This window comes from Gymnodraco acuticeps, unplaced genomic scaffold, assembly GCF_902827175.1.
Source record: "Gymnodraco acuticeps unplaced genomic scaffold, fGymAcu1.1, whole genome shotgun sequence".
Classification (NCBI taxonomy): domain Eukaryota; kingdom Metazoa; phylum Chordata; class Actinopteri; order Perciformes; family Bathydraconidae; genus Gymnodraco; species Gymnodraco acuticeps.
The window spans coordinates 121445-143031 of NW_022989742.1; the positions used below are offsets into that span (position 1 = coordinate 121445).

Genomic DNA, 21587 nt, shown 5'->3' on the forward strand with positions numbered 1-21587 from the left:
GATGCAGGACAAAAGGTGCTGTTGTTTACTGCTACGTTCCTTCTCTCCTGCCCTCCCTTCATCCTCCTCTCCCCTGTTTGCCTCTGCGGGAGACAGGCCCCTTCCTGCTTCAGTCAAGCAGGCGCTGTGTGGCTGATCGGAAGGTGATGGCACAGGAAAAAGGAGGGTGGGTTTGGTTCTTAGAGATTGAGGGCTGTGGTGGGTCAGAACCCAACAAGCTGTGCTGTGCTACTTGTGCTCTTTCTCCCAGCACCAGGTGGTGTGTTGGATGTTTCCACCTGCTCACCTGAAATGCCACTGTGCCTCTCCAGCACAATTACCATGTGTCATGCAGATGACTTACTAACACAGAGCAAAGTGGCGGACATGTGTGTAGGACACAGAGGTTGGTACACAGGCATCCTAACTGCCAGCTGCCCTTGTCACATTGGACTTCTGTCTTCTACCCTTAAAGTAACTTTGAGGACTTGCAAGTACAGACATATTTTAGCTCATCATACTGTTTCTTTGTTAATTTAATGAATTTCTTAATTGAATCCATTTTTATTGTGGTAATCATTCTAAAACAGTCCCAAATGACTTTTGTAACAATGACTCTTGACCACGGGAATCATCAAAACACACATCCTCGGCCTGACTGAGAGTGTGTTATACTTGTTCTTCCCTTCCTCTCTCCCATCCGCTGTGTTTGTTCTTTCCCGTGTTTTGCTTTTAAAAACAGAGAGTTGGGCCTCTCGACGCCACGTGGGACCACTGAGAGCCAACCTTCTCAGAATTCTGGCTAACCTTCATGTTCAATCAATAACTCTCTATAGAGGCTCCATCTTTGGAGTTTGTTTGTTTCTGTTCTCCTGCTTGCCGTGCTACTTACATCACAGCCAAGATGATGAAATTGATCAACCTTGATGCTCTTAACGCCAAAATGAACTGGAGCATTTTAGAAAAGGGAGCAGAAAAACATTGTGAAAAATTGAATAGAATAGATTTTTTTTTGCTTTTCTACAACTGAACTTAGTGGCCAGCTTTAGTCCAATTGTTATTGTCTCAATATATACTCACAATTTCAGCCACACCATATTTTCTTATTTTTCTTTCTCTAGCTTGGCGTTCCAAATGAACTCTTTATGCAAGTGGAAAGGTTTCCCCCTCACCATCAGCTATTTGATACCCAACAAAAAATACCTTTGCGTTGGAAGATGGATGGACCCTGGCTGCTCCGACAGAGGTCAATGATTTCCCTTCCCATGTCAGCTGAGAAGTAAACACCAGGATACAGGCAGCTATTTCAGCTCAATGTCTGGACCCATGAGCTCTGCTGTGAAGCTCAAGATCCCTATCTCTGAGCGCTGCCCTCCTCCCACTCTCTTTCTCCCCCCTCCCCTCCATGCCCGCCCCACACCACCCCGTCCTCTGTCCTCTTACCTTCATTACACATTTTTTGTTTATGCTTGGGCGCAACTGTGGCTGCTCCTGATGGTTTGAGGTCAGGCGTGACTGGCCACGGGTTACTCTAAATAAATACACACGGACTAGCCAGGAAGGAGCGGGTAGGCTGTGCTTGCCGCCGAATCACCCTTGATTAATCAGCTGGCAGATTCAGGGTGACTTTTTGTGTACACTCCCCTCTGCCGCCCTTTCTTCTCCCAATCGACTCCAACTCCCCCCACCCTCCAAACCCATGGAAGGTGATTGAATCGGGGCGGCACAGACAGGGCAATCTAGGCATCCAAGGCAGATGGAGCGTTGCCACACAGACATGCCTCTGCAACAAACATACACACATAAACAAATGCACAACGATGAATATACACAGCACCTGCATAGTTCCTCTGACCAACCACTCTTCCTTGTGGTCTCTTTACTAAAGTGACAGGAAGTCCTATTTTCAGCACTGCAGTGGAGGCTGAACACATGGCCTGTTGTCACATACTGTTGAGCCAGCTAAGTGAGTAAAGCATTATTAATGTGTGAATGCTAAAAAGTGGGAGAAACTGCTTGCCTTCCAACACTTGTGCTGAAAATACATATTTTGTCTATAAAATGCACTTTTTGTGACGTTGCATTGATGGGTAATTATATGGGGGTTCTACTTTAGCACAACAGCTGCACTCCAGACACAGCTAGACTAAGGCCTCCAATTGATGTTTGATGCGAAACATCAGACAAAGAAAAGCTTCACACAGAGCAAGCTGTAACGGTTGAGACCATCACTCTCCACAGCTCTCTTTCCACTTCTCGCTTCTATCCTTCTTTTTACCTCAACCCTCTACCACCCCGTCAAACTCACCTCACAGTGCAAGAGCAAACGTCAACCTGCACCAGGATCTCCCCCAACCCCTTCCTTGGCGGCCATCATTAGGGGTGGTGCTGTTCTCTCACCTGTCAGCTCCACTCGACCATGGATCAGTAGAGCCTCAGCTGGACCGTGCAGACCCCTGTCACTAACCCTGACCCTTCCCTTTCCTCCTGGCTCCAAATCTCTGCCTCTCACTCCTCTATGTGCCCCCTCCCGCCTGCCCTGACCTTCAGGCTCATGCAGCTGATGTCCCAGCATCCAGCCTGTTTCCCCCCTGCTCCTTTTGCAGTTCAATGGCCCAGCACCGACTCTAGACCTAGCCCCGGGCTTTAGCCCCCTGGCCCATGTGCCTTTGTTGCCCCCAGCATGGATGGACCTATCCTCGGGCAAGGTGTGGCCCCATGTGGCACGCCTGTCCAGAATACAGGTTATCAGCTCTGATCGCCGCAATAGACTTCTACCCGAACCTGCTGCCCTGAGGGGACGGGTGAGATGGAGAAACTGAGAGAAGAGAGAATGTGAGTGTAGATTGAAAACAAATTGTGAGTTGGTGAGTGAGGGGAAAGTGAGAATAGAAAAAGAGAGGAAGTTGGGAAAGGGATGGAGTTTTTGCCTGGAGGCAGGGATGAGGCAATGAGTACCACTCAAAAACAAGCAGCAGTTGGGGACCACCACAGGCACTTCTACAGAGAGAGAACGTGGGGGCTTTCAGGTGTGTGTCAAACACTAAGCAGCGGGCTCTTTGTTTCTGGTTCCTCTCCACAGCGACATGCTTTAGCCTCCCCATTGACATCCTATGGAACACTCAAACCAGACAGCTGAACTGCTGTTGTGATGAACGTTTGATTTTGTACGCTTTTTTTCCCCTTCTCTTTTCATTTCTCTTCTTTTCTTTCATTTATTTGTCTTTGTACAAATCACATTTGTGTGAACTTTCTGTTGTATTATTATTTTTGTTTATGCAATTTCTCTAAATGAACTGCAATGTGTCTGTTTATATTTTGCTATATCATTTACAGTCCAACAGATTTCCTATCTGTTGCTGGACACTGAGTGTAAAACCAAACCATATGCCACCAATTGTGCAAATTACCCTGAATCGACATTATCAGCGGTAAAAAACCTGTCCAAGTTTGAAGCGCCATTAATTCTCCAGCCGTTTTGTTTTGCAATGAGATTGCCAAGCACTCAGTGAGGGTTGGTTTGTTATCGTGGTCGCAGACATTGTAATCAGGCCTCAATAATCACACTTCCAGAAGCGGAATGTGCCTGGGGCCCGCGCCAACAGGCCTTAATGTGGGGCGCCGCGGGCCGCTAGCCTGCAGACACACAGGGCTGGCAGATGGAGGCTGCCATTAAACACGGACAATCAGAGACAATCACTGAGCAATATGTTGTGCACAGAGAGGAAGACAGTAGAAAACGTTCAAAGTTTATTTTAGATTTAGTGTCATTATAGAAATCTGTAGGATCCTTGATTGTAGTTGATTGCGTATTTTCAACACAAGGAGTTGAATGATAAAATAGTTTTTTGTACGAATAAGCCCAAAGTAAAGCTAAAAGTCTGTGGATTCAGATGTCACCATGGAAGACTTAACGTGGGGGACCTGCAGTGACGGTACATACAAACGGTAAACAAACAAGACAATTTCTTCCACAAATGTTCTCTATTTCTTTTATGTATCCCTCTGTGTCTCTTTTTTAAATGTTCTCTATTGTCTCATTGTCGTTTTTTCCCTTGACCTCAGTGACTCTCTCCGTCTCTCTCCCTATCATGCAGCGTCACATCCTCTCTGTGTGTTACTGGACTAACCAAAGGTTCCTGGAGTCTTGGAACATGACTACAAGTGTTTCCTGTTTCACTCCCTGAGCGGAGAGGTGTTGTTGGCAGTGGTGGCGGGGGTAATAATCTAAGACACTTTGTACAGAGCAAGTTCTGCCATCATGCCATAAATCTAATTGTGACTAATTGATGCCTTTGTTAATGGCAGAAACTCAACAGTGAACAAACAAAAAGGACATGCCAGTCACAGCACCAGACCATGGAACCAGAGTGGATGTAATAAGGCCACAAGTTAAGTGACACCTGAACAGAGTCGTCTCCTGAATCAGACCATCAGCACTTTCTAATCAGACTTTCAATTTCAGAAATAGCAACACTGTAAACCATAAATCTTTCTCTGGAGGGTTCCAGGCCTTTTGTGTTTCCCTTTCTCTAATTGTCCTGTGCCTCTGGATCGTAAATCTCTCAGGGAAGAGCCATTAGCAAAAATGGCTGGCAGAGACTCTACCACAGAGACGTCGCTGGTCCATTCACACTGAGAGGATGTCCAGATACTCAGAGACTCAAGACACAAATGAGTTGCAGTTCATTCACTGCAGGGTCAGATGACAGCACGTCTGGCTTGGCCTAGCATGTCAGCAACTAGCTGGCTGGTATTTGGGTTTTTGCGGTTAGAATAGTATCCTCCCCAACTCTCAGAAGAATTGAATTATCGTATAATATGTTCCCTGACTGTCATTGTGTTTGGTGCTGTCTTTTAACTGCTGCAAATAGTTAACAATGTGATCTGTTTACTGAGCTCATTTGCCTGATGCAATGTGTCTCAACACAGTAGGTATATAACACATGACTGAATCAGTACACTGAAGACAATAACAAAGTCATCAAACAAAGTCTGACTAAATCTGTACTGTGGTACACAGCAACCCAAGTCTCTAATGGCTTACAGGTCTTTAATATTTTTTTAACCATGTAGGCAGTGCTCTGAGTTTTGTGTTTCATGTGTTTAAGGCTTAACCCAGGGTGACAGCCAGCCCTGGGAAAACAACATGGAAAATACTTCTCACAATCAAATATCCTGTCTTAAGTGTTTTGGGGGAGTTTGTGTAAATAGGACCCAGTCAGTCCAGCAGTAGAATGATTTCCTGTTACAAGCACAGTGGTTTGCTGATGAACATCAAGAGGGACACGGCAGGATTGGCATCACGTAACACAGGCATTGAGCAACATGGAAGACATTGAAGGGCATTTTTGCACCCGCCACATGGGATAAATACACATTATTTCCATGTGGTGGTGATTATCTTTTCTGTGATGCTTTCCAGCACGAAAAGATCATCTATTTTTAAGAAATGCCTTTCTCCGAATGTTCCCATGACTTTAAATAGATATATGTAATTCCCTATACCATTTCTCGGAAGTGGAGAGTAATATTATCTTTAATATAAAAATCATTGTCGAAAAAAACACCTTTGTGCCTCGACTTAAAGACTTTCGAACAAGTGCAGGGAATTTATGACTGATCTATATAAGCGTACCTTATTATTACTATAAATCTTCTGAAGTATAAATGACCTTAGCCATTTAATTTAATTTAATTTAATTGACATCAAAAGTCATAATTTCTGTCTTTGTTCACAAGTGCAGATTAGATATGAGCCATGCTGGATCTCCTCAGTGTTAAATACATACTGCATACAATATTACAGAGTTAATGGGACAGATAATTGACAGTGAACCATAGGAGGTTAATAATAGATGCTTAATTGACTCCTATCAATTTGTTACACTGAACATCACTGTCTAAGGATCTCATTCATACAGAGAGCAGGCATATTCAAAGCAATAACCATATTTCTTTTTTATGATCAGCACTTTTGTGATACACAAAGACAATGAAGTGCTGAATGGACTTCATGTAGTGCAGTGCTAGAAAAACATACGGATGAGAGAGATTGAACAGGAAATGTGTGTGCACACATGCAAAAGGCAAAACATATTTAATATTGATCAAGCTGCTTCAACACAGGTAGACAAAGAGTAAGGAAAGATTTAAACATTAACTTTGTAACACTCATTAAACTAAGTAACTTCATTAAAATGTATGAGACATATTATACATGAATCATGAGACATGTATAATTTGAATCTAATTGTTTCTGTTAGCAGGTTACATGATACTGCCACTTTCATACAATATGGTACTATGCATTATAGAAATATGACATATTATAAACAACATACACTGTAGTTCATTGGCCTGAGCCTAAATCAATTAAGCAAGATACATATTTTCTTTGTTGAAACTTCTGTATATAACTGGCTGTAATCAAAATATAAGCACATGTTTCAATTGGTACAGTTAATCTGAAAACAATGTTTTTGATAGACATTTTATATGGCTGGAAAGACAGTATTAGCAAGTTGTAGCAGTATATGTGAGCTATATTGTGTAATACCTCTTCCTAGTCATCAACAAGAGTGTTTACTGTGTAATCTACTGCTTTATCCGTTCTATTGCTGTATTGGTAGTCTGGAAAGCCTGACATGACGTGTGTGAGAAATGTTTCCCACTGGAGTATAAATGTGTCCATCAACATTGAGGAAGTGAGAGTTTATTTTTCTGACGCCACTTGACAGACTATGGCAGAGCTGGCTCCTCAGTGAATGGGGAATATGACAGGTCAGCTACTGTCCCAGGACCTCTCGGCTTCTCTCGACTCTCTTAAAGGCCGCCACTGTTTAAACATATCTGTTTCACCTTTTTCCTCCTAAACAATTTGTGTGCAGTTCAAGAGGAAACCCGGCCTGTGAGAGCTTTGGGCACATTCCAGCCAGCTGTAGGACATCATGGACATGGACGAGCACAGGGTCAATGTGAAAAAACACTTTGTAATGACGTCATTATAGCTGAGACACAGAGAGCATTTCCCTTTGTTGCACAATGAAGTTGAAACAATTAAATAGTAAATAATACCCTCTTTCTACCTCTTTAACTCATGGTAATGTTATGCTCCGGAGGCTCATCGACTCATAATTTGAATGGATGTAAATAGTTTGGATTGGAACACAGTGTTGGAAGTGCGCCATGCATCACTCGGAGGACTTAAACAGTTTGAGAGCACACTGATAGATGAACCTCGCTGGAGATATGTGGCGAGATGGAGAAGGGAAGGTGTTGGAAGGTTGAGAATATTAATCATAGCAATTATTGAAAGTGTTTTTTGCTGACATCATCGTGCAGACCCATATATCAGCCAGGAGCAGCATGCTTATGACTTAGTGACACCGGCTGAGGGGAGGACATTGAGCAGTAAAAATTAGCAAGTTACACCAAGTGAAAAATGAAGCCATCAGAGAGCCATAAGCAGCCAACATTTGTTATTCCAAAGAACCCAATTCAGGAAGTAGGCTTTTGTGAGTGTTATTGTTTGTATCGTAGTTGTCTTTACAGCGAAAAAACATAGTTGCAGCCATTGTGTGCAATCATAGTTGCTTAGGAAATAAGTGGGCCAGAAAACGGAACTACAGCTGAATGGGATTTCATATCCGCAGGAAACAAAAGAAGTGCTGGCTTAAATTGATAATGTCAAAGATTCACACGCAACTAATCTAAGAATGCCAGAAGAGTCTGTGTGCAAAGATTTTGGTGTTATCCTTTAGCAGGAAGCAGCACATACCATGCTCTTGAATCAGTGTTCACTAGGGCCGGAAGAAACTTTAAGTTCAATTGAATAGCACCGAAATAGAAATAAATGCACCCTTTACACGCCACGGTGTCACTTGTTTTAATTTTTTCTCTCTTCTTGTTTTTTATTTTTATTTGTGTTATTATCTCACCAACTGGCCAGTAATATTAATCTCAAAAAGTGACTTCATTCATTTTAGGGTTAAACTATGAGGAATATAAAAAAAGAGAGTGTGCACACTTTAAAAAAAATTAAAATGTGGCTTTTAGTCCAGATCTACATCAAAGAAAGCATCAATACGCATGTCATCCTTTTATCTGCCTCCATTCGGCAATTAAATAATCTCATATTTCTTTTTTACGTGACACTTATTAATACACTGTACCGCTCTTCCGTCATGCTCTGTGTAAGCCAGTGCGTCGCTCCTTCCCTCTCTAAATTAAAGATGTTGTAAACACAGCGCAGCCTCTCCCTCTTTGGAAAATCTCAGGAACATCAGAGGGGTCTCTGGGTCTTGTACGTCTCTCCTGCTGCTCAGGGCTGCATCAGCTCCTCTGGGCAACCGCCCAATTGGCTGGGAGTCTGCTGCCCTGACCCTGAACCCTGAATATGAGGGGTTAGCCAAAGGCCAGCGCAGAGGCTGAGGGTGGGTGTGGTGGCGTAGGTCAGGATGGGGGAGGCGGGGAGGGGGAGACAGCTATTAAACACAACAGAGGAAGGCCCATCAGGATGTGTCTTTTATAGCTGGCTGGTACTTGAAGGCATCAAACCCCACTCCCACAGATGAGAGGCAGGCAGTCCAGCCAGCAGATGAATCCTGTAAGGGTGGAAATGATGGGGTCAGGGTTTTTACAAGGTCAGGGCGAGGTGAGTGGAGGGGCATGGACCCAGTAATCCTTCCTTTCAGTCTAGGACATTGTGATGTCTGTTAACTCATTCAGACCCTCACTTTGTAATTTTTAACATGTGTTAAGACAACAGAACTACAGTACAACAGTCTGAAGAAGACTTTTAAGGCAACTATTGGACAGACATTTCAATTAACGTTCATGAACAAAAGTGCTTTATAAATAAAGTTGGATGAACTGAAAACACAACATTTCTACTTTATTACGGTAGATATTCCAACGCAAAACAAATACATTTGTTTCCAGTTTTATAAAAAGGATACAAAGCTTCTATGATACAAATTACGTATACTTTACTGCCAAAAGTTCTGTTGCCAGAAAATATAACTGAAAAGACAAATGATAAGGATATGTTGATGTTTTTTAAGAATATGTGACTTTGGAGAATATTTATTTAAAGCATTTATATCTGGCAAGCAATTTTGAAAGTCACACCCTCTGGGAAAGACGGATGGTATGTTAAATTACATAGTCAATGGATCTTAAAGGTGGGGTAGGTAAGTTTGAGAAACCGGCTCGAGATACACTTTTTGTTATATTCCATGGAATGCTCTTGACATCCTGATAGCAATGAATATCTTAAGTGCTTTGACAAAAAATCCATAAAAAAATGTCATCTGTGGAAGCCGTAGTACTGTAAAAAGCACGACTAGTTATTTTAGCCGGCCCGGCTAAAATAACTGGATGGCCTACCTGCCTGTCAGCTTTCCATCTGTGCACAAACTTATCTCGTGCCCTCATTGGTCATGTGCGCGTTCGTGTGTGTTGGAGGAGGGGCTCTGTAAGGAAGTGGCAGATTTTTTCCAGCTGTGTATTTTCAAATTCTAGCGCACTCGAGCTGGTTTCTCCAAAATTACCTACCCCACCTTTAATGGCTGAACATTAGGTAGGAAATCAATTTGAAAAGTTATGGCATATTTTGGACAATAGTTGGTACTTATTATATCTGCATAAACTACTTATCCGACAACCACAAACACACATCATACAGCTTAAAAACGGAATATATGCCATCAGCCTCCAGATGACCCCATCCGACTCACACCTCCTACCCCTTCGACCCTCTGGGCCTCCAACCTCTCCTCCCTAACACCATCTCGTTCCTTGTTTTATTTTTATTACAGCCCTCCTGCAGAGACTTGAACTTGTTGCCCCGCCTGAACTGGGTGACAGCTCACTAAATCACAGTTTTTAGTGGTGCTGCCCCCTTTTTTATACACTTTAATCACCAGACTCCAGTAACCAGGAATATTGGGCTCAGTGTGTGGAATTTTCCCCATAAAAGAAGAAGCAACTGATATGCTTCTCATGGCAGAATCGCAGCTAGAATTCGTCTTGTTCTTTTTGAGGCGGTAGTAGGGAATTGATGGAGGCAGGGGCTCTGTCTTATGGGTGACAATCAATTGCTCAGGATCAACAGGTTTTAGGCCGTAAACTTAAGGCCATCTCCTATCTAGCCGACAGTTTCTCATCTGGAAATGCCGGCGTTAATGCTGGTGGGAGACCTTGGATTTTGTTTGTTATTTATGGTTAGTCACAGGTTTAGAAATGGGTCTGAATGATCGGAGGCTATCTTTCACAAAGGCGCTGCAACAGCTCTAAAATGGTTAACCCTCTGTGTACACACTGTGTCTGGGAGGCAAAAAAAGAAGAAATACTAGCTCGTAATAAGAAAAGTTTTGTTATAAGAAAGTTTTGCAATAAAGACAGTTTATTTTAAATATTTGTTGTATAAAATGTATCCCTTATTGGATAAGATAACTCCATAAATCCAGTGCTGAAGGTGTCTTTATTCTCATTCTTTCTCCTCCTCTGCTTGTCCTCAACATAGACAGTACCTGCCTTGATCAACCCTTTTTCTCAATGCTCATCCCCCATATGTTCTTCCACCCTCCTCCTCCTCCTCCTCCTCCTCCTCCTCCTCCTCCTCCTCCTCCTCCTCCTCCTCCTCCTCCTCCTCCTCCTCCTCTCTCTCTATTTCATCTCCAACCCAGCATTAATCCTTATCCTCCCTAAGGAAGCCCACTTCGTGCAGCAGCGAGGGTATTTAGAGCCACTGTTGACATTGGACAGCACGTTAGACAAATATCCCCAACTCAAAAACCACAAGACAAATGGCAGACCCGAGCTCGCTGTGTTCTGGCAGTGAGTTTGCTGGTCTGGCTTAACTGTGGCCAGCCATTCAGTGCAGGTGACGTCTTACTGCAAGAAAAAAACTGACCGCCGGGGAGAGTAGGTTGATAGATGAAAGAAAATGTGGGGGTAGAGTAAAAAGAGGGTGAGATGGATAGAAAAGGAAAGGGAAGAAGAGACATGTGATTAATTCTGAAAATGATAGAAGGGAAACTGTAATCCAAACCAGAATGTTTTTGAATGGCATTTTCAAGAAAAAAGAAAAAGATTCAGCGTTAATACTTTCTCAGTGGCACAAATGTTGTGGTGGTGATGATGTTTGATCTTCAGATGGAAGGAAAAACCCCCAACATAACTAAATCATTTGTCTCCGGAGAGCACATGGAAGATTATTTGGAAAACCAGCAACTCCCACCGACAACCAGGTGGTGGCTTTGATTATGGGTGCGCATTACATCATTTTGAGGTAGAAACAAACACACATCCCCACACACAGACAGCACTCACACGCAGACAGGCCCTGTGACAAGCTATCTACACACTCTCGACACATTACCACATGCATACACGCAGCAATACAAGCACCACACAGACACGCTCTTCAGAGATATGGGGCCCGTTTTGACAACCGCCAAGTTGACTTGGCATTGGTCGGATTGGACTGATCCAAGAAAAGCAAAGCGGACCCACGAGAGGGCTGGGGCTTTTGTGTTTGTGGAGTGTCACACTTCATCACGAGGGAAACCCATAACAGGCCCAGGAAGACCTTTGAAGCTATGGGAGGGGTGTGTGGGAATCGCCTCTGTGGCTATCTCTGATGTCAACTGCAGGAAAACCGTCCGAGGATTGTATATCAGAGAGCAGACGAGCTAATTACAGCATCCCACCACCAGACCATTTACAGATTAAAAAGTATTTTCACCAACATTATAATAGTCAGCTCAGTTACAAAGCCACAACATGTACCATTATAATGTATTCATATATAACAGAGAGGATGAGGAAATACAAATGATCACTTTAAGGTTGTTTTATTATAAAATAGTTTTAGTTTTGGCTTGACCATACACACAGGTGGTTTAATGTAACTGGGATAAAGGTTTAGTGGAGAGTCTCTGTATACCATTAGACAAAAGATCCTGTATACAGTGTTTGGCAGCGTGGTCAGGTGATATCAGTGTGTGCTGTTTGCCTTGGCTGCTTCATAATTGGTGGAATGGTGGCAAACTGTAATGGACCACATCCTTTTGGCTGGAGCTTCACAAGCCTCAACCACTGAAGCCATTATTTTTGATCCTGGGATAAGCAGAGCAAGACAATTTCAAATGAAGGAGAATTATTCAGGAAAATACATTTGTATTTAGGAATAGATGGCTGGTTTGCATTTATCTCAAGCCACCAATATGAACTGAGAGTGAAAGTGAGTATATATGTAAACTCTTTTTTAAATTTAAAATACTAATAATGCTAATAAATAGAAAAACAACAACAATAATATAATAAATTGTCTGCATCAAGACCACATTTTAAACGTAATTGGACTTTCTCTAAGTGAGCCACAAAATGCAATTTGTTGCACACAAATTATTCTAAATAATATATATATTTTATAAAACATTTTAATATATATATTTTATAAATTGTATTTGAAGATTTTCAGTCTGGCTTTAGAACACATCATAGCACAGAGACAGCTCTGGTTAAAGTCACAAATGACATTCTAATAGCCTCAGACAAGGGACTTGTCTCTATTCATGTTTTGCTCGATCTCAGTGCTGCATTTGATACTATCGACCATGATATCCTATTGCAAAGACTAGAGCACTTAGTTGGCAAAAAGGGAACTGCTTTAGGCTGGTTTAGGTCCTATCTATCTGAACGCTCTCAGTTTGTACGTGTTAACGATGAATCTTCCACGCAAACCAAAGTTAGCCATGGAGTGCCACAGGGTTCAGTGCTCGGACCTATTTTGTTCACATTATATATGCTTCTGTTAGGCAATATTATAAGGAATCATTCTGTAAACTTTCATTGTTATGCGGATGATACTCAACTATATTTATCAATCAAGCCTGATGAAATTAATCATCTAAATAAAATTCAAGACTGCCTCAAGGACTTAAAAACGTGGATGACCTTACATTTTTTGATGTTAAACATGACCAAAACTGAAGTTATTGTACTTGGCCCGAAGAATCTACGAAACAAATTATCTAAAGATATACTAACTATGGATGGCATTAATTTGGCCTCCAGTGAGACTGTAAGGAATCTTGGTGTTATATTTGATCAGGATTTATCCTTTAACGCCCACATAAAATCAATTTCAAGGACCGCCTACTTCCATCTACGTAACATTGAAAAAATCAGGCATATCTTGCCTCAAAACGATGCAGAGAAACATGCATTTGTTACTTCAAGGCTGGATTATTGTAACTCCTTATTATCAGGGTGTACCAAGAAGTCAGTCAAGTCGCTTCAGCTGATTCAAAATGCTGCAGCTCATGTACTAACCATGAGTTAGGAAAAGGGACCACATTACTCCTGTTCTGGCTGCCTTACACTGGCTCCCTATAGAACACAGGATAGAATTTAAAATTCTTCTTCTCACCTACAAAGCCCTTAATGGGCAGGCACCATCTTATCTTAAAGAACTCATTATACCCTACTGTCCTATTAGGGCATTGCGTTCCAAGAATGCAGGGTTGTTGGTTGTTCCTAGAGTCTCTAAAAGTACAATGGGAGCCAGAGCCTTTTCTTATCAAGCTCCACATTTGTGGAATCAGCTTCCAGTTTGTGTTCGGGCGGCAGACACCCTATCCGTTTTTAAGAGTGCGCTTAGGACCTTCCTTTTTGATAAAGCTTATAGTTAGGGCTGATTAGATTCAGCCCCTAGTTTTGCTGATATAGGCTTAGTTTGTCAGGGGACATCTTACTTCTTCCTTCTCTCTGTCTATACCTGTGTACTCTCATGTTCCGATTAACCCAGCTTCCCCACATTTCTTTCTTTTTGGTGTCTATATACGCCGGGATCCGGAGACATGGATGATCCTGCGGTCCTGTGTCCTGGATCGCGAGTCCTGGATCTTGAGTCGTGGCTGTGGTCCTGGATCATAAGTCCTGGATGGATATCCTCGTGGATTCGTCTTCCTATTATACACACATGCATTTCCAAACATTTGGACTACCTATGTTGAAAATGTATTATCTTTTCAATTTACACACAGCATCTATTGCACGTCTGTCCGTCCTGGGAGAGGGATCCCTCCTCTGTTGCTCTCCCTGAGGTTTCTCCCATTTTTCCCTTTAAACTGTGGGTTTTCTCCGGAAGTTTTTCCTTGTACGATGTGAGGGTCTAAGGACAGAGGGTGTCGTATTGTTATACTGATATTCTGTACACACTGTGAAGACCAATGAGACAAATGTAACATTTGTGATATTGGGCTATCTAAATAAACATTGATAGATTGATTGATTGATATATACATATTCCAGGATGTGTATTGTCTTATATTTGAGATATGACATATTGTAACACCCTTGATTAAATAGATGTAATTTACGAGACATAAAATCAAGTAGAAGTGAATCAGCACCACTTTTAAACGACTCTGAAAGGCATTCTTCTAAGCAAGGATATTTATTATTTTGACGACAAAATAATAGTTATCAGCAAAATTATCTCAGGGCTTTCACAAAAGTGCAGCAGCTTAGGAGGCAACACATTTTTCATAGATTCTAATGCTTTATGTGAGTCAGAAGCCAAATGGTGGCAGGGTAAAAAACAGATTTTCATTGGGGGAAAAAAATTCAATTACTGTTTGCAGACTGGGGCTGTTGTTAAGGACGATGCCATGATCAAACACAATTTGGATCAAACCACGACTTTATTTCACATTCTCTCACATTTCCAATCAAGGAGCGATTAGCCTCAGACATTAATGAGCCTACTAATCCATTTGGGCCCCTCGTGATAACAGTTAATTGTCTGTAAAAATGTGTACAGATCCCCGTTTGGGTTGTTTACTAACTGATTTGGATGTGGTTAGGCCCTAAAGAGGTATCATTATGTTGATAGTTCTTTGGAAAATGAGCCCCTGATGGAGGAAAAACCAGAGTGAGGTAGAGTTAGGAATACACAGGACTGCTTTCAACCATTGCTCACTTGAGAGCAAATGTATCCCTATCTTAAGATAACATTTAGCTGTCATCAGCCCTCATTGAACTGCATCTATAATTAGCAAGAGTTTTATTTGCTTCTGTTGTAATATAAACTTCTGACATTTGGATAGACGGTGATTCACACTGTAGAAAAAGAAATCCAGAACCTGTACAGCCAGATGTTCCAGGCAAGCGTCTCAATTTGCCACCGCTTTCTCCATCCCCTCTGCTTCGTGTGTGGCATAATTGAAATTTAAATTCAAATTACAGTTAATTCAAATCCAATTTGCGCTCTGCATAAAGTCAGAATAGGAATTGCACATTGGCTTGATATGTTGCAAAGAAATCTGTTAGATGTCAATGTTATTTTAAATGACATGGTGATGGGATTACTATGACATTATAACTATGATATTGGGTTGCATCTAACCTGATATTTTGGACTATTAAAACACTTATAAAGATACTTTTTAATCTTTAAATATAAATGCCTGTAATAATTGTAAACCATGTTAACTTTACATCAGGCATTGCCTTTGTGATAATGTCTCTATTGTTTATTCTTGGCATGAACAATATATAAACCTTTTCAAATGGACATTATTTTTGCAAATACAACACCCAAGGATTGTTTTCAATTATGTTAAACATTTATTGCAATCTCAAACAACACGATTTTAGTTAACTTTGTTATCTGTTTTAGGCCTTACCCATAATCCACTTCCTCTATTCAGAATGATGAAGTGTACATGAAGCACTGTGTTACTGTGCATCACTTGCTTTGTCATGTTGTGGAACAGACCAGAATTGCGTATGTGTGTTTGTATTCTGGCCATTCAGCGTGCAACCTTGGCTGGCCTGTTGTGACACTCAATTTACCGCCTTGTGATTTGAGGCCTCAGTTTCTCATTACACACAAAGTTTTTGTGTCCTTGTGCGACAAAAAATAGTTTGTGTGTCCGTGTAAATCACCTGTCATATGCACATGCTCCTTTAACGAAAGGCCATGGGTGTCATTTGATTCCTGCTGCCTGGCTTTCATATTTATGCGTCTCATATTCACGTCCATTGGCTGTGTCTCAGTTGGGCTATCCATCAACACTTTTTATCCCCATCGCACCAACAATACGGACATAAAATGCTCTTTTACGTCAGCAAAGTGCTGCCACAAATAAAACCGGAAAACAACACACCTCTTTATTTGTCTGGGTAATAAACTACATAAATTAAAACTGATAAGTGACAACATTTGCATGAGTCATATCCTATGAGCCTCGGCTTTAATGGAAATGACCAGAGGCAGTGAAGCTGTATTGCCACAAAATTGGAAAATAGGTGATATATTAATGAGTTTACAAACTGAGGGACAACCAGACCCAAGGGGACGTGTCCTGCTCTCCCCAAGGGAAGGCCATTTTTCAAACCAACATGTCAAAGAATGATTTGGAAAACTATATCATTCATCTTGTCAAATAAAATGTCCTACACTTGAGATTATTAAGTGTATACATGTATTTGTAGTTATAATGGGTTACGTGCCCAGGGACTGAGGATGAATATTATATGTCCAGTAAGGTGTTTATATTTCTCCATCATGTAATAAAAGAATAATGGTCCATGTTAAATAAACTAAAATGAATATACTGCAAATAAAGAAATACAGAAACAATCAAACAAAGAAACAAGGGCCGATGGAATTTTTTTTATTTAAAGTAAGATTCAAAAGGATTAATCATATCACATCAGACGCCTGTTCTCAGTCTGTACCCGCTGTACCACCATACAACAGATGCTCAATTGTAGGATGTAGATTTTGCCATTTATTCAGGATGAATAAAATAAAAAACAAACAAAAACAAAAAAGGGAACCCGTTTAAAAGCAATGGGATGAAGAGACGTCTCTCTCAATTTTGTTCACTCAAACAGAATCTGTTGCCTTTAGCCTGCTTAGGGGTAGAAGGTGAGGGAAGCAGACAAAAGCACGGCAATTATTCAGCTCTGGCACAACAACAGAGAGCAAAAAGAGCATCAAAGGCTTGACTCAGAGCAAAATAGGGCTCCCTCAGAGGAAAAGCGCAACCTGTGTGTGAATACCAGTGCATGGACTTTTGGTCCTCTCTTGAGACACACGTGGCAAAAGATGTCAGTTTTAGAGTTACTGTGAATATGCACTTTGATTATGTTTCTAAAGTTATATGTGTAGTTTGTCGGATCTGATAAAGTTAAGTTAAACCTGCCCTCGTATTTTCTTTTGTTAGCTGATGTGTTATACTGTACGTTGTATAAAATAATGATGTACTTATTATTATTATTGGAATCAATTTGATGTATTATTACTCATTTTAGTAATAGTTTTATGTTTTGTTAATTGCTGGTTTATGTCCTTAATCATAGCATAGCCATAGTAATGTGAACATAATTGACATTTTAATTAAAAAATAAATAATATTATACTTATTTTTTTTTCTTTTTAACAACCTGACATTACTGTACTTAATTATGGCCCTGCCTGTTAAACAACAAATAGATCTAAATGTCATAGAAAGAGAGAAAATGCCAAGGACCGATTTTCTATCAGGCATATTTGAGGGCAACTTGCTATATACAAGGGTCCTTTAGCAACCCGGAAGTCTAGCTTTCACATGTGTTGTGTACATGCACCGGTTGCTAAGCACAGTTATCACGTTGTGTACTATAACAGCCAATATTTTTGATGTCAGCAGGCTTTTGAGCAAAAAATAAGAAGATGAAAGTGGTCGCGTTAATAAGGTAACAACGTTTATTCGCCGGAATTCTCTCAAAATGATGTTTTTGCTAGCATGGTAGGAGCTACATCTCAGATGGATTGCTGTCAACAAACGCTGGACCTTTATTCCTATCAGGTGTTAGGGGTTGTATTTCGCCTCTGACTTCGTTTAAAGTCAGGATATATCATGCTCTTGTAGAAATGAAAACTGTTATCGATTATATGTTTTAACATGAGTACAAGAGCATCACACATCACAGTTAGTGTGTGGTAAACACTTTTTAGAATGGAGCATCCAGAGTTAGTAAGTGAAGCCTCAAACAGCTTCTTCATCACTGAATATTCTTGCTGTGCATCACATTTCCAGATCACCACATATAATATATCTTCATCGTAATGCAGAGGTGGGAAGTAGTGGAGTACAAACACTTCGTACTGTACTTAAGTACATTTACTGTACTTATTTTTCTGACGACTTTTTACTTTTACTTCTTACATTTTTAACACAAATACCTGTACTTCTTACATGTTCAAAACAGGTTCGTTACTTTAGTTGTAATCTGTGTTAAGTGGCTTGATCGTTATTATTTTAACACGATTTCCTGGTCTTCTCTAAAGAAGAGGGACCAATGAAAACGTTGTCATGTTGCCGTTGTTCAGCATCAAAACATTTTTTAGCTAACAATGACATGATTGTTCTATTAATATAAAGTGAGGTCACTTACTCTTTAAAACAGTTGGTAGTTATGGGTACTTTTTACTTAAGTACATTTCGAAGCCTATACTTCTTTACTTTTACTCGAGTAAAGACGTTCTTCTACTTTTACCAGAGTATTTTTAAACACGAGTGTCTGTACTTCTTCTTGAGTAAAGGATGTGTGTGCCATCTCTGTCGTAATGATTCCAATACACCTTTTCCTCTGTGTCTGTTTCTCCTGCTGTGTTGCAGTGGGGGCAAAGACAGCTGCTACAACATGATGCAGTGTGTTGCTGCTGGGCACCGGATCGTAGCTCTTGCCAACCTCCGTCCTGCTAACACAGGTGAGGAGGATGCGCTGCTGGGGTTTGCGTGATCTACAGGGGGCAGCTGGGCTATATGGGCCAACCATCTGCATTTCTGTGACCCAAGAAACTGCAAAAGTACTGCAGGACTTTATGTAAATCCTACTGTTAATCCCACAGGAATTGTTGCAGTGTGCTGCTGCAGATGGGAGATTCAGCATTCCAGAGATAAAACAAGACATATGAGCGACATATAAGAAGTATAACTTGTAAAACAATTCCTTATAAATACATTACAAATACACTCACCCTTTTTGAAGTGCCATACATGACAGTAGTGCATTATCTTATGCTTGCTCTGTTTATTAGAGCATTAGCTGCAGTTACAGTTACATTATTTCCATAATGTTTTGTTTTCTACCTAGAGACCACAGACCGATGGCCTTATAGCGAAGGCATTGGAATTTGCTATGTAAGGGATGGAAACAAAATACAATTAGGTATTAAAACAAATATTGACCGATAAGCAATTATTTGTTAAATTATATATTTTTTAAGTAAACATGGATTCTATTTGATGATGATTTCAAATAATAAACAGAAACATTTTCAGATTTTGCCGGTGTTAGATTTGAGTAAATTGCATTTCTTGTTTCTTTTGATCACTTTGGCTAATATGATAAAGCTTTTTTTCTTTCAGTTCACATTTTCAAAACTAAGCTTACCTATAACTGCATAGTATCTTAATGAGTCTATCTAAAGGTGTGTTACAAATGGCCACTATATTTCAGTTTCAGCATCCAAAAACTGATGCCTGGTTGCCAGCCTTAAACTACTTTTAAAAGTTATTGTTAAGCTCTGTTATTCAAATGTTTTCCTTTATGCCACAGATGAGTTGGACAGCTACATGTATCAGACAGTGGGCCACCAGGCCATAGATCTGTACTCTGAAGCCATGGACCTGCCCCTGTACAGACGGACCATCCAGGGCTCGAGCCTGGACATCAGCAGAAACTACAGCGTGACTGAGGGGGATGAGGTGGAGGACCTATATGAGCTGCTCAAGCTTGTGAAGGTAGGCCTTTCTGTCCTTAATATTAAAGAGAAACAAAATATGTATTGTCACAAAGTGCATACAGCCTGTCAATCAAAACAGGATCTTTGGCCAAAGTCTTAATACTTGAATAGCCTACCACTTGTTATTTCCCATGAACACAGAAACAACCTATGGAAGCTTTTGCTAAGGAATTTGAGTTTTAATTTAACAAAATCATATCTAATAGAACAATTGAATACAAAGAGGTGTGTCCTACTTGTTTGTTGTACTTAAAAATGCTGCATTGATTTGGAATCATTTGGTAACACGACATTAAAGCTGTTGGAAATAAATTAGACTTTTCAATAAAAAGCTGCATTTTTACGACAATATTCATATATAATGGAAACAGCACTAAAATATTTTTAAAATAGGTGTCTTCCACTTGTCCAGTTTAGTTATACTGCTGTATTAGTTAAGAAGTATTAGGGCACATTACATGGAGGCTATTAAAAAAAATCCAAGAGTTTTGATTAAAAATATTCAGATTTACTTTTAAAAAAGAAAAAGCTAAATAAATCAAATAAACATCTTCATTTAAATGTTAGGATGATTCATTAAATGTAGTTTTATTTTCACACATGGTATTAGAGGTGTCACACATACAATACAAAAAGAAGAGTGTATCTTGTTAAAAAAAGTATTTGAACGCACCATAATGATGTGAACTCACCATGGCAATGCTCCATTGAACATATACAATAGTCATCGTTTTGACTCTCTGCCACCACTGACATATGCTTGACTGCTTTTTAGTGAACAAGCTCTCAGAGCACTACTAAACTTTTCATCTCGGCTAAGGTTCATGACATATGTCACACTGTTGAGATGTTTTACAAGTCATTCTCTGTGGATTCAGAGTCACTTTGTAGCCCATCAGCACTGTCTCAAAGAGATGCTGCTTGTCTAGTTCCATCTGGCCTGCTGCACCCTAACGGTCCTTAGCACCTATAGCAAAGTGCAAGCAAGCTGCTCAGTAGATTAAAAATCTATGTTAGTGCTTTTAGCCTGTCTTCTTTAGTGTGTCTTGATTCCACTTTCAAAGTGGAGTACGTTTTTTCTTTTCATCTTAATCTGGGGGAAAAAGCATGCCTGTTGTATCAGTTAATCAAAGTTTTATGTGTGAAGTTGGAGAGAGGTGCCCTTCAACAGCAGGCTTCACAGGAACAATTCTATTCTTTTTTTTTATCTCACTTGACAGAAGATCAGATGCAAAAAATTAATCACCAAATTAATATTTCATCAAATACCACTTTTGCCAGGACGTTGAGAAAATATTCATTTGATGCCAAATTATGTATGAGACCTCGGTGGTCGGATGTGGTGCGGGGGGGCTGACTGACAGGTTGGAGGCAACTGCGTGTGTGTTTGACACACCGCTGGCACTGCCTGCTACCTGACCGCCTGCAGCCATGAGGAAGCTACCTGGACACACACTTCAACAGCTCTCCCTGCTGTCAGCGCAAACAGGCTGTGGGATTGATCCTGTGTAACACGTTTCCCCTCCCCCCACAACCTCTTTTAGTAGCTTGCAGCATCACAATTCAGAAGAAAGAGCTGCTTATGGGATGGTGGATAGGAGTTTGTTGTTGAGATGGGACTTGGCTTGACACGGTGTAAATTAGTGAGGGGGGTCGGGGGGTGCTTGGTTCCTACTGTAGGTGGAGACATGTTCATCCGGAGCTGAGGGCTGCTCCAGGCCCCGGCATGTCCACACAGCGCCTGGGTGACGAGGGCCAGTCAGCCTGCCTCAGGGCATTTCGCGCCCTCTGC

At 40.8% G+C, this 21587-nt stretch overlaps 1 protein-coding gene across 3 annotated transcripts in view; it reads left to right on the plus strand.

Moving 5' to 3' along the window:
• The first annotated feature begins 17599 nt into the window (after positions 1–17599).
• dph6 (diphthamine biosynthesis 6) overlaps positions 17600–21587 on the plus strand; it is a 56329-nt gene continuing 52341 nt past the window's right edge. For 2 of the 3 annotated variants that reach the window (XR_004568477.1, XM_034202649.1), the window contains exons 1-3: positions 17600–17739; positions 18666–18757; positions 19609–19793. Coding sequence is in view for 2 of the 3 variants with exons in the window: in XM_034202649.1 (XP_034058540.1) it covers positions 17717–17739; positions 18666–18757; positions 19609–19793 (300 nt within the window). In the remaining variant the exon portion in view is untranslated. Of the gene's footprint in view, positions 17740–18665; positions 18758–18898; positions 18979–19608; positions 19794–21587 lie in introns of all 3 variants that reach the window. The other variant, XM_034209774.1, reaches the window with a different exon arrangement.